Here is a 13,094-nt window from a genome sequence, read left to right as displayed (position 1 = left end):
TTATTACTCTGTATTTGGTAAGATAAGATAAGATAAAATAAATAGTTATTCATAACGTTTAAACAAAAATAAATACAACACTTTAAAACATCACTGAAAAGGATGCGTTGCTGCTGACCAATTTTGGCCGAACGTTAATTAGAATTGACATATTGAAAATTAACCGTAAACCGTAACAGACGGTTACAGTTTAATTTGTAATAGTTATTTTTTAATATGATCAATTCTAATTAACTTTCGGCCAACACTGCTGCTGACTGCATTGCTGGTCCTCACGTTCTTAATTGCAATCCCCGCTGCACCGTCGTAGCCGTTGAAGTCAGAGCTAAAATAAATCTACGTCCTTATTTTTGTACCAAATTTCAACGAAAATCCACCCGTTGTTTTGGCACATACATCACATCTTAACATACAAACTTTAATATTTATGTTATCAAAAACATATTTCCACTGGGTCGTTTATTACAAAAAGTAACGTGCTTTTTCAGTACAAGCTAAGTAAGAAATCCCATTTTATCACCTTCAAATCATAAAAGAATAATAAATTAAAGCGCCTATCAGCTAGCAATCGCAATAATGCACGAAACTAAGTTTTAATATCGAACAATTTATATTACTAGTAGGATCAAATTACTTTTAATTTTTATTATTCCAGGAAGGCTATGGATTTGGTGTAAAGGGCATATACGTGCTTTCGACGTCATAATTGATATACACGTTCTTAAATATGGTAAAACCGTATAAGTGCAAAAATTGCTGATCGCATAAGAGTTCTCAAAGATGTGGAGTCTCTACAAGACTATCTGCCGAAACGATTGTTGCCAGAAGATTACGGTGGATCCCAAAAATCGCTGTTAACATTATATGGTAAGGATAATTTAGTTCGTGTTAATTTGACAACGTTGTTGGCCGAATCATTAATGCACTTAACCATTATTGGCCATTAACCATTATAAATTGAACCGTAAGCTGTATATTATATGCTTCTTACTTTTGTAATAATTAAAGGTGCGAAAAAAGTCAAAAATAGGGGCATAGCTGAGGTTGATATACAACAAACTGTTCAAACGCGGCCTCCATTTTCATCTTAAGAGGATGATATTAACATTATTAAAAATATTTTGACACAATTTGTTGTAAATCAACCACAGCTATAACCCCTACTTTTGTAACCCTGTAATCCGAGTCATTGTCTTCAAGGTCGTAAGTTTATTTTATACTAACTAATATTAAATATGATGTAAATTGCAGATGAATGGGTCGAAGAACTCTCAACGGAGAAGCATGTAGCCTATACAAAGGAGATGAGGCGTGCGCGCACCAATAAGGCGTTCAGACAAAAAGACAAATGTCAAGAAGATTATCTAGGCATGCCAGGGACTTTTAAAATTCTAAGCATTGACTGAATAATGTTCAAATAAATAACTTCTGGCTTAGAGAAACGCCTTACGTTGTTTTATATTGCGACAACTTAGCGCTAGTTAAAATCTTGTAAATTAAATTAAGATTATTTTTAATCACAACACAAGCCTTCTTGACCTTACCGTGGGACTAAGACATTTTGTGTAAGAATGTCCTATTTTTTTTGCTATACCTTAATTTATAATAGTAGTTATACTCGTGGGCCTATGTAATCCGACAGATATTAAAGGTGTATTTTTTACCACATTTAGAGACTAAAATGTCATACAAAGTTTTTTGAAATTGATCTTCTTTTAGAGATAATGACAATCCTTGTGAAAATGTGTTCTGTACGTTAGTAGTTAGTTATCAATAAAAAACGCCTCTGGCTGCGACGCTTCCACTGTATGTGACTTGGTTTAGACATACCTACTGACAGACACTAAAGTTTTAAAGCAAACTCCCAAAATGTATCTGTAAATACTAAAAAAAAACCTTTACTTATTCTTTGCAATGTTTTTTTTTTCCAAGATGTCAAAAAAATAACGTCATGTACAGATAAAACATACATACACACAAAATTTGACCATGGGTCTTATAACATTGCTCCTTATGACCTCAGGATCTCAGGAATGCGTGGTTAAAATCTGCCGGGTTATATGGGCCCACATTGTATATTTATCCCTCGGCTACAAAACGCATGCTCCGACAGTCACAAGCGTGCGTGTCGTGGCCTCGGGGTTATACTTAAATATTTTTTTTTAGTTATACTTATTTTAGTTTCCTTTTTTATTTCATATTAATTTAAATTGAATTTTTTTATTGAATGCATGTGAGTTTTAAGATATAATATACAATTTAAGAGGGATTTAAATCTTCTCGGGTCAGGCCGCGTAGCCAACGTTACAATCATTATCGCTCCGTAGCGTATCGTAGTCATCTCTCTCTCTATCACTCTTCTTTATTTAGTCGCACGACTGTGACAGTTGCGTTTCGTTCGCCACGGAGCGTGAACGATATACACGTTGGCTACGCGGGCTGAGGTAAAAGCCGGCGTACCTTTATTTGACGTCCATAAGCGGGTGAAACATATTTTAGCAAAAGGTCACTTCTGTAGACAATACAATAAAAGTAAACGACTCTGGTACATAGATATTTATTTTTATTTTATTATTACAGCCCGATTCGAAGAATGATTAAGATACGTTTAAGATCTTGGAAAGATCGATAGCTAAATGACATGTCAATATTGACGTTTATTTCGATTCCGCTGTGATCCCAATATATGATATTTTTAACGTCAAAGTGACATTGGTTGCCCGAATCGAGCTGCTTTTGTCAATTATACGAAATACAAAGATATGTTAATGAGAACTTATCTAAACCAGAACTTATCGTTATCGTATTTCATTCTTCGAATCGGGCCGTTAGATTCCCTTAAATTTGCGACGTCTACAGGAAAGGCTCTAACGAGTTTGCTGTAACATGTGTATGACCCAAGCGCATTGTAAAATGCCTACTTGAAAAATAATCTATCTTTATCTTTGTTCAAGTAAGGTTATAATATATGTGAACCGAAGTGTATGTGTACACAGTGTATGTGTTTGCATTATGCTAGAGTTGCATGTTACATGTGTGTGTACCGATTGCAAAAACGCATACACCGTATAATATTGTTTTTGTTTTGGTTAATGTTATCATGAAGTTTCGAATAAAAGTGGACAGCTTCAATCAAAATTCATACCTAAGTATAAGTAATTAAAGACTTCGTAAATAGTATGGCATTTTACATTTTCTAATACTTCACGACTACATGCAAGATACGCTTAACTAACGTTATTGCCTAGAAATGCATAACATTTATAAATCCTGGGAACAAGAATCAACAGTACCTATTTAAAACACACATTTTTTATAGCAATTGCCCTTTCCTTAGGGGGTCATCTACTTACCGTATTGGTATGATGGAAAGGGACAAACGATGATCAGCGGCATTGTAACTTTAGTACATGTTTATGAATAAGGGGGTTAGTATAATAATCTATCGTAGTGTAACATTTATTCTAGCAAACTACTAAGGTTAGTCGACCAGTTTTCAAGGGTTCCTGTAAACGTGACATGAATGACTCCAGCATTCCAGCTAACTGTTGGGAGGAACGCGCGGAGATGAGACCGGAGTGGCGTTGTAACCTGGGGGAAGGGGTGGCAAAGCACGATGAGCTCTGGTTGGACCAACTTAATCAGAAACAGACTTGAAGAGCTGCTGGACCACCCCAGGAGTCAAGAGACACCTGTGATCGATGCGGAAAGAAGTGCCGATCGGCAATTGATCTATATAGTCATCGCAGTCGATGTAGGCTGTAGACTACTTCCTCAAAATACCTACTATTCGCTGCTACTATCATCTGCAAAGCTGCTAAGGATTTTTGGCAGATTTAAGGATGTCCGCTAGTTTGTTGAATGCTGCCCAACCCAGCTGGATTCTCCTGGAGATCTCCTTTTCATGTTGTTTTTTATCTGCTAACAATAATAACAATAACATAAGTGTATTACTTTTATTACTCGTATATTATTATTTAATTTTCCAGGTAAGTAGGTATATGTATAATTTGATGTTTACATGGTTCTAACCAATATTTACTTAGAACTGTGCACAAAATATAAGTTATTTAATAAATTTACATTTTTAAGTTAACGTGTTCACTTAATTCACATGCAAGATTTACGAGTAGGTATTCATTATTTATTCGTATTTTAGTCAGTCAATAACAATATTTAGACAAGTTCAGTGTATACAATTCCATTTTATAATGAGTGTAACATTAAAAGACAGTAATATTTTACAATTTAACACAAATACTCTGGAAAATGTAAGAAAAGAGTTTAATTTACACCAGCCTGGGATGATAGACCAAACCATCGACATATTATATGATTGGATTCAAAAACAGGAACATTTTGTGAAAAAGGATTTTTGTAAGTGAACTCACAGTTTTTTTTTTGTAAACTTTAAAAAATATGATAAATAACCGAATAATACAGTTAAACAGTTTCCTAATATACCTTTCCTATTTGTCAGTAATTTTAAGCTTGGGTGCGGTTAAAATAACCTAGCGATATAAGTATAAATGTGTGAATCTAGGATGACCTGGAAAACAATAAAGGTATTTAACCTATTATTAATATCAAATAAATCAATCATGTTTCATAAACGTCACTAAATCCCTTCATAATAAAATACTAGTAAGTCTCAATTATCATGTCACCGAAGTAGATAAAATAAATAATTGTAAACAAATGTTTCTTGAATTCCATTTCTTTTATACCACGACGGTCGCGAACAAGGATACGGCCCGCCTGATGGTAAGCAGTCACCGTAACCTATGGACGCCTGTAAGTCCAGACCAGCGTAGCCGACCCTTTAAAAATCTGTACACTCCTTTTTCGAAGAACCTCATACTGTAGACCCTCGGGAAAACCTCGGCAGGTAGCTCATGCCACACAATGCTGATATTTATTTATTGATTTGTTTGTTACGACATTTGGCTTATAGTATTTTACTTATATCGTATTAATTAAACCTAAGACATTAATTAACAAAATTAAAATTAATGTAAATTAAATTAAGTTCAATGATCTTTAAATTTTTAGCGCTCAATACAAACTACATCTACGTATAGGAACTGTGTTATTTTTGCAGCACGAGATTACTTGGAACGATTTATCATTTACGCAAAAGGCTCCGTTGAAAAAGCAAAATTAAGAATGGACAGACTCTGTACCATGCGAACTATGGCTCCAAACCTCTTTGAAAAATGCCATGCGATAAATGACTTTCCAGATTTACGTGATTTCTAGTAAGTTTAACCTTTCCTTTTAATACGGTTTAGAGTCTGTGCGGAAAGAGAAGAGTCGTGGAATGTATGGGGCTCAATACATACCTACATTCCACGACTCTTATCTTTCCGAACAAACTCTAACCGATAGCAAACATGAAAAATATCTATTAAATGCCTTGAAATAGCATAACAGCACTGAAAAAAATTACTTTTTTGCGGATGTGTGTATCATTCCACATTTTATCTAATTTGGTCTAATAGCTCATAGAGGCTTTAGGTAGGTTGATTGTTTGCCAATAAACCATAATCGATCTTCTTATTAAGAGTAATACCTAAGTAGTTGAATGCAATTTCAGGAGCGATATTCTTTTGTAATTTAGTACCATTCTTCTTATTCTGTATCAAGGCATATATTCGATCGACAATGTTATTTACTCTCATTTGCATCTTAGGTATTTTTGACTCTGACAGCACAATTGACATTTAGCGTGAGTAGGTAGGTAAACAAACAATGCAATTTTTTTGTACAATGCTGATCTGCACTTGACCTCTCCAAGCCTTATTAGAATATTATCTTTTTGTTAAAAGGTATTTTGAAATGATTCTAGAAAAATTAAACCCCATTGACGAAATAGGAAGAGTTTCGTTGTTCATGTTTATATACTTCATTAATTACTAAGCGCCACTTGCATCATCCCACTAATCCGGTTAAACCGTTAACCCAGTGTCAAATTGTACACTGGCAACTTCAAGTTTAACCGGTTAACCCCGGGTTAGTGGGATGGTGCAAGTGCCGCTAAGACCGCGATTAGGAAGTTCGATCTATCACCCCATTTTACAAATTTTGACAGTGACAGCGCCCGCGTCAATGTTGCAAGTTGCAACAGTAATGCCGCAATAGTAATGCATTTGCAGTCGCCTTGAAGAGCTTACCCCTCTGCCGAAAACCTTGTCTAATGGTCATATTTCTTATGTGGACCGACGTTTGTCTGAAATCCCATTTGACGTGCCCCTCCTCAAAAATCGGCACACTGTTTTGTACAAAAAATGACAGATAAGGTGTCTCCAGTTACTAAATGCTCTAAGTTTAGGAGTAATATTTAAATAATTAGTGGGGCTTATCTTTGAACTCTACTAGAGTATGAGTAGAACAGGTCACAACCCATCATTTTTAATGCTTCATATTAACCAATATTTTTTAATATATTAATATAATAAAGAAGAAGAAGAAGTTTGTTGTAATTTATCAAAAAAATATAAAACAATCCAACGGTAAGATTTTTTAGTTTTAGGTCTATCTGGGTTATTAATATAGATAGATTATTTTCTTTAGTATAGTATTCCTATGACTAATGGACGTGACGACTGTGGACACTCATCGTCAGCGCTCTCTAAGGCGCTCTTGGGCGCGGTGTGTGCTAGCCTGTCATATGACTTTATTCCTGACGTTTTTCTGTCCGCCCAACACATGGCCATACGTCCATCCCTACGCTTCCTTGCTATGTGGCTAGTGATCATGAGCTTTTCTTGAATATCTGGTCCTGTTTTGCTCAGATGGTCGAAGAAACTAAGCACGCATTGGATGCAAACAGTAGGTAGAGCTTCATGTTAAGTTCGTAGAGAAAGATACATTTGTACATTAATTATCCATAAGTGTAATGTTTGCAGCATAAATGCATTCATGCCAAAATTAACTGAAGACAACTACAGAATACACGTTGCTAAGATGATGACTAAGAAAATCACACCTTCTGGCTTCTTGAAGACCTATCAACATGCTGCAATAGTAAGTTTCATATTTGAAGGTTGCCTTGCTACTGAAGTTCAGACGCGCTGAGATGAGAAGAGACGGGCGGGAATCAACCAATAGCATTGGTTCTAGTCCAGCAAAAGGGAGAAGAGAACTGTGGGGTCTCCTCTGTCACTGTCGACGTCGTGCCACAATGTTCTAACAGATGGCGTTAGGAAGCTTGCACGCAATTTGGTAGAAACCCACATCGCGCTTACGGAGTTTCAAATGTCAGTTACTATAAGTACAACTTCTGACCAACTCTCAGTGGACTTCGGTCCCCAGGCATAACACCTGGTTGGAGAGAGAACTCTCTATTGCCCCCTCTCTACTTTTCTACTTGGTGACCCTGACGACGATGCTTTTGGTTGAATTCCCGCACATCACCTCTCATCACAGCCTCAGTGGGAAGGCAGCCTATGATAAATAAACTAAATTATATAGACAATGCAATTCTGAATTAACAATTTGATAATTACCTATTTCATGTTGTTTTGATACAAACTTGATTAATTTTGATGCGAGTACCAATTAGTATGATCTGCTCGTGCCGATTAATGTCGCTATCGAATTGTAAATCTAAGTTACAAAAAATAACTTGTTATGTTAATTTCTTGTTTTGTCTATTTGAGGTGATATCTACCTATTAATTTTCAACTAAATAAGCTAAAAATGTTTTTACAGATGTGTGAATATGTGACAGTTAATGATTATTCGCAAGGATTTTACTCAATTATGGACCTTACTGATATCAATATGTCAGATGTGATCACCAACATGAACCTAACAGATTTCCGGAACAATATTAATTTGTTTATAGTAAGTATCTATGCTATCTATACGTTCGTTGCTTATTTTCTTTATGACTTGATAGTCTTTAAACTATTCTTCTTCTTCTACTGCCATGCCCTAGCGGGCGTCGGTGGCCACCTTTGCAAAGTCTTTTCTATGCTTGGTCAGTCTTGTGAGCGTGGCCGCGTGCTTGAAGTTTGTCCATTTATTGATGTTGTCGAGCCAGTTCATCCTCCTTCTTCCCCTTACCCGTTTTCCCTCTATTTTTCCCTATAATATAACTTTCAACAGCTTATACTTTTCATGTCTATGTAGATGTTTGCTTAACTGTCATGTGGCTAGTACTTTCTTTTTCTTCTTCATTTTTTTAGGATATCTATATTAGTTGTATAATTTAAACTACTATTTGTCTCATTTTTTCATGAGTTTAAAAATATATTATGTACCCAGTCTAGTGAACATAGTTGCAAAATTTTAACCTATACGCAGCAATAATTATTAACTTTTATAGTTTACTTAAGATTTTTTTTTCTAGGAGTGCTATGGATTCAGAATAGCAGGTATATTTATTATATCTACCTCACAGATGATAGATACATTCATAAAAATCCTGAAGCAAATAGTCAGTGACAAAATCGCCCAAAGGATCAGTGTTTTAAAAACTGTTGCGTCCTTACATCAATTTTTACCGAAAGAATTGTTACCAGAAGACTTCGGTGGTGAACAGAAATCTTTGTGCGAAATTTATGGTAAGATGATATCTTACTACTACCATACTATGATATCATATTATGATAGTTCTTTATTGCATAACCGCGTATAAAGGTGTTATGTGATTACATTTGTAAGTATTAACGGTAACGCAATTCGGATATACAATATATATTAAACATTTTAAAACATACTAAGCACGACCATTATCTATTATCCGGAAATGGGTTAGCCTCTCTATGTCCTATTACTAAATATGTTTACAAATAAAAAAATTAATTGAATATAATTGATTGACTAGCAACTGATTGTTATAACTAAGGTTTTCTCGGGTAACAACGTGTAAAGTAGTCATGCCTCCCCATCTTCGGTGGATCTAGGAATGATAGTCAATCGAATACGTAGAAAAAGTCTACTAGTTTGAGTGGCGTTCGTTCTTCCACCCACCAACGTAGAGACAGCTGTCCATAATGGGCTTCATTGTACATCTTCCTCAACCACGTTAAAAGTTATCGCCCAGAAAGCTATGACTAAGGATTTTTTATAGCTCGGGATCTTTCAAGAAATATCTTTGTCTAGTTGAATAATGGTTAAGGAAATTAAAGCAGGTGTGTTTATATTCCAGACGATATGAATGAAGAAATGTCTACCGAAGAACACGTAGCACATATGAAGGAAATGCGACTAGCGTGTACAAATGAAAAGTTGAGGCAACCAGGCCGATTTGATGAAGAGTATCTAGGGATGCCAGGGTCTTTTAGACTTTTGAGTGTAGATTAGAGTCAACTATTTAGTGAAAACTAACTTGTAAATATATCTTACTAATACACACACGGGTATACGGAATAAAACATGACTTGTCGTTTTAGTAACATGATGAGTAATCGCGTTTTTAAACGTTAATCCGATGTAAAAATTTACGTTAATTCCGTGACCATGTTTTTTTTGGCGTTAACATATGTATTAGGTTGCGTTTCCACCAGCGATGTGCGAGGAAGCGAGGGATGTGTTTTTAGGGTTCCGTCGTCAACTAGGAACCCTTATAGTTTCGCCATGTCTGTCTGTCTGTCTGTCCGAGGCTTTGCTCCGTGGTCGATAGTGCTAGAAAGCTGAAATTTGGCATGGATATATAAATCAATAAAGCCGACAGTCGTAGAATAAAATCAATTTTTTTTTTTTTAGGTTAGCTCCCCCAACACGTAAAGTGATTTTTTTTTGCTTCAACCCCACAGTGTGGGATATCGTTTGAAAGGTCTTTCAAAATTAATAACATTTTTTGATAAAGTGAATATATTCGGAGATAATCACTCCGAAATACAAAAATAAATGTGTCCCCCCCCCCCCCCTCTAACTTTTCAACCATAGTTAAAAAAAATATGAAAAAAATCGTGGAAGTAGAGCTTAAGAAAGACATTAAATGAAAACTATAGCGGACATGATCAGTTTAGCTGTTTTTGTGTTATCGCAAAAAAAAACCCTTCATAGTAAAAATACGTACTATACACAGTTCATCCTTTGGTTAATAATCTACTATACTTTAAGCTCCAGTTTAGCTTATTGTGACGGAAGAGTAACTACGGAACCCTACTCTGAGCATGGCCCGATATGCTCTTGGCCGATTTTTTAAGAAGTAATAGAATCACTTTATTTGTTTTCCTCGCTCAGCGCGTGTAGTGACTATTGGTTCCTTAATAACTACGCATCCTCGATGTAATTTACGTATAGTCTATAAAAGGGGGGGCACTAGGAATGTAGTTAACGTCAGTAAAGATGGAGGTGGTTTCTATTAGTTGCTCCCAGACAACCTACTTTGGCGTAAACTTGACTTCCGATTATACAAAATAATATGTCACTAGATGATATTATAAAATTAGGACAGGAAAACAACATTAAGGAGATTGCATAGACCTAGTTTTCAAGACCTTTTTTAGGGTTCCGTAGTCAACTAGGAACCCTTATAGTTTCGCCATGTCCGTCTGTCTGTCTGTCTGTCTGTCTGTCCGAGGCTTTGCTCCGTGGTCGCTAGTGCTAGAAAGCTGAAATTTGGCATGGATATATAAATCAATAAAACCGAGGAAGTCGTACAATAAAATCTAAAAAAAAAATTTTTTTAGAGTACCTCCCCTACACGTAAAGTGAGGGTGAAATTTTTTTTTCGCTTCAACCCTAGAGTGTGGGGTGTCGTTAGAAAGGTCTTTCAAAACTGTAGCCGCCGTGCAGGTCAGGATCTCGACAACTTAAATAAAACTTCGATTTATAATGAAGTGAAGTATAATCATCCCAAAGGTACTGGTTTACAAGGGTTCTTGCCAAAATGGTTCAATGTAGAAAATAGGTGTTGAAAGTATGGAGGATGATGAAAGAGTGATTTGCAATATTTGACTTGATCAGTACAAAAGGTTTAGATTTAAATGCTTCCAATTGGCCGCGATACAGATTATGTGGAGCGCTCCTATTGGTGCTTTTAAAAAGCCTCCGAATAATAGCCGAGCCCGACGGCTGCGTTTAGCTACTGCATTGATTTTTATATAATATTAAGTTGCAGTCGCAACAAAAACTAATAGGGGTTTTCAAGAAACATTTTTTGATAAAGTGAATATATTTGGAGATAATCGCTCCGAAAGAAAAAAAAAATTGTGTCCCCCTCCCCCCCTCTAACTTTTCAACCATAGTTAAAAAAAATATGAAAAAAATCGTGGAAGTAGAGCTTAAGAAAGACATTAAATGAAAACTATAGCGGACATGATCAGTTTAGCTGTTTTTGAGTTATCGCAAAAAAATCCCCTTCATAGTAAAAAGACGTACTATCCACAGTTCATCCTTTGGTTAATAATCTACTATACTTTAAGCTCCAGTTTAGCTTATTTTGACGGAATGGTAACTACGGAACCCTACTCTGAGCATGGCCCGATATGCTCTTGGCCGATTTTTTAAGAAGTAATAGAATCACTTTATTTGTTTTCCTCGCTCAGCGCGTGTAGTGACTCCTTTTTAACTACGCATCGTCGATGGTCCTTATAACTACGCATCGTCGATGTAATTTACGTATAGTCTATAAAAGGGGGGGCACTAGGAATGTAGTTAACGTCAGTAAAGATGGAGGTGGTTTCTATTAGTTGCTCCCAGACAACCTACTTTGGTGTAAACTTGACTTCCGATTATACAAACTACGTCACTAGATGACACTATACAATTAGGACATGAAAACAACATTAAGGAGATTGCATATAGGTACCTAGTTTTCAAGACCTTTTTTATATCTTGTAATCAAAAATCTTATATAATTTGAGACTTTGAGGTTACGACTTTGAGGCCTTGGTGTCAGGTTTCCCATAGTTTAATTAAGGATTTAATGAAGATGCTCCTCGACTTGACTACAGACCCTAGGACTGGTTTATTCCTTGGCCAAAGTATCGGCATTGCCATCCAAAGGGGGAATGTAGCCAGCATTATGGGCACCCTTTCACAAGGAACAGATTTCGGGGATTTTTATTAGTTTTAAGTTAGTGTTTATTTATTTGTAATTTATTTCTTAAGTGAAATTTTAGAAATTAACAAAATTATTGATGTGTGTGGATTGTACTTATTTTTGTGTCTGTGAAGTAAAAGTTTCTTGTAAATAAGTTTAATCCAAAAATTTATAAAAACACACGTAAATCCTACTTCATAAAATACTTCCGTTTGTTAACCCAATCACTTAAAATATCAATAGATTCATCTATTTCGCCTAATTTCTTTCAATTAAACTCTTTCCTTACATTTTCTATTGAAATAGGATTTAATTATAAATGACACTGGTGCATTTTTGCTATAATTTTAGCAAAGGTTGCTTGTAACTTAATTTAATATAATAAATGTCTTAATTACGAGTGAACTGTGCTTACGCTATTATGGCAAATAAAATAAAATCTTGTACTTTTCCACAAAATTAATTATTCCTGACATTAAGTTACAGCTACGCAAATTTAAACTTTAAGTGTAAATAAGATAAGGAATTATTTAAACGCAACATACAAATCAATCAATGACCTTCTCTTCCTAAAATAAATGTTATAATGAATAAAGGTGCCGTTCGGATGTGAACTGCAGCTACATTACTGTTGCGGCATCGTTGTTGCCGCCGCAGTATCTGCCAATTTCCTTGATAAAATGAGTGAGAGAATCAACGTCATAATCGCGACAATACCGCGGCAAATGTCACTCATTTTATCAAGGAAGATACAGCGAATGCATCAACCACGCCACAAAAGTAAAGCGGTTGAATGACGTCACTAGAACGTTGTCTATGTAAACAAAATGGCGTGGTTTCCTAGAGGGCGGTGATTGAAGGAACGTTCTTTAGTCGTCCGTAATATTACGGCCGCTATAATAAGACGGCACCGCTATCCTAGGAAACCAGAGATTTATGCAGCTGAGTTGATATCCGAGCGTCACCTTTAGATAGTTCATGGTATCTGAGGGCACGGTAGTGACCCGCCAAGATGAGCAAAGCGAAGCATAAGGGCCCTACCTACCTTTTCTCGTAGTCGTTTTTTTGAACCCTCATAACTTGGGTTTGAATT

The 13,094-nt window shown here is 35.8% G+C and overlaps 1 protein-coding gene across 1 annotated transcript; it reads left to right on the top strand.

The window, feature by feature from the left end:
- Positions 1 to 4,146: 4,146 nt before the first annotated feature.
- On the top strand, positions 4,147 to 9,863 carry LOC133529410 (uncharacterized). Its single transcript, XM_061867118.1, has 6 exons — positions 4,147 to 4,377; positions 5,102 to 5,258; positions 6,909 to 7,026; positions 7,714 to 7,848; positions 8,357 to 8,570; positions 9,158 to 9,863. The coding sequence occupies exons 1-6, from the start codon at positions 4,212 to 4,214 to the stop codon at positions 9,310 to 9,312; spliced, it is 945 nt and encodes a 314-aa protein (XP_061723102.1). The 5' UTR covers positions 4,147 to 4,211; the 3' UTR covers positions 9,313 to 9,863.
- The last annotated feature ends 3,231 nt before the right edge of the window (positions 9,864 to 13,094 follow it).

The sequence above is a fragment of the Cydia pomonella genome, chromosome 20, assembly GCF_033807575.1.
Source record: "Cydia pomonella isolate Wapato2018A chromosome 20, ilCydPomo1, whole genome shotgun sequence".
Taxonomy (NCBI): Eukaryota; Metazoa; Arthropoda; class Insecta; order Lepidoptera; family Tortricidae; genus Cydia; species Cydia pomonella.
Note: the sequence above shows the minus strand (reverse complement) of the source record. Positions and strands in the feature narration are given on the sequence as shown.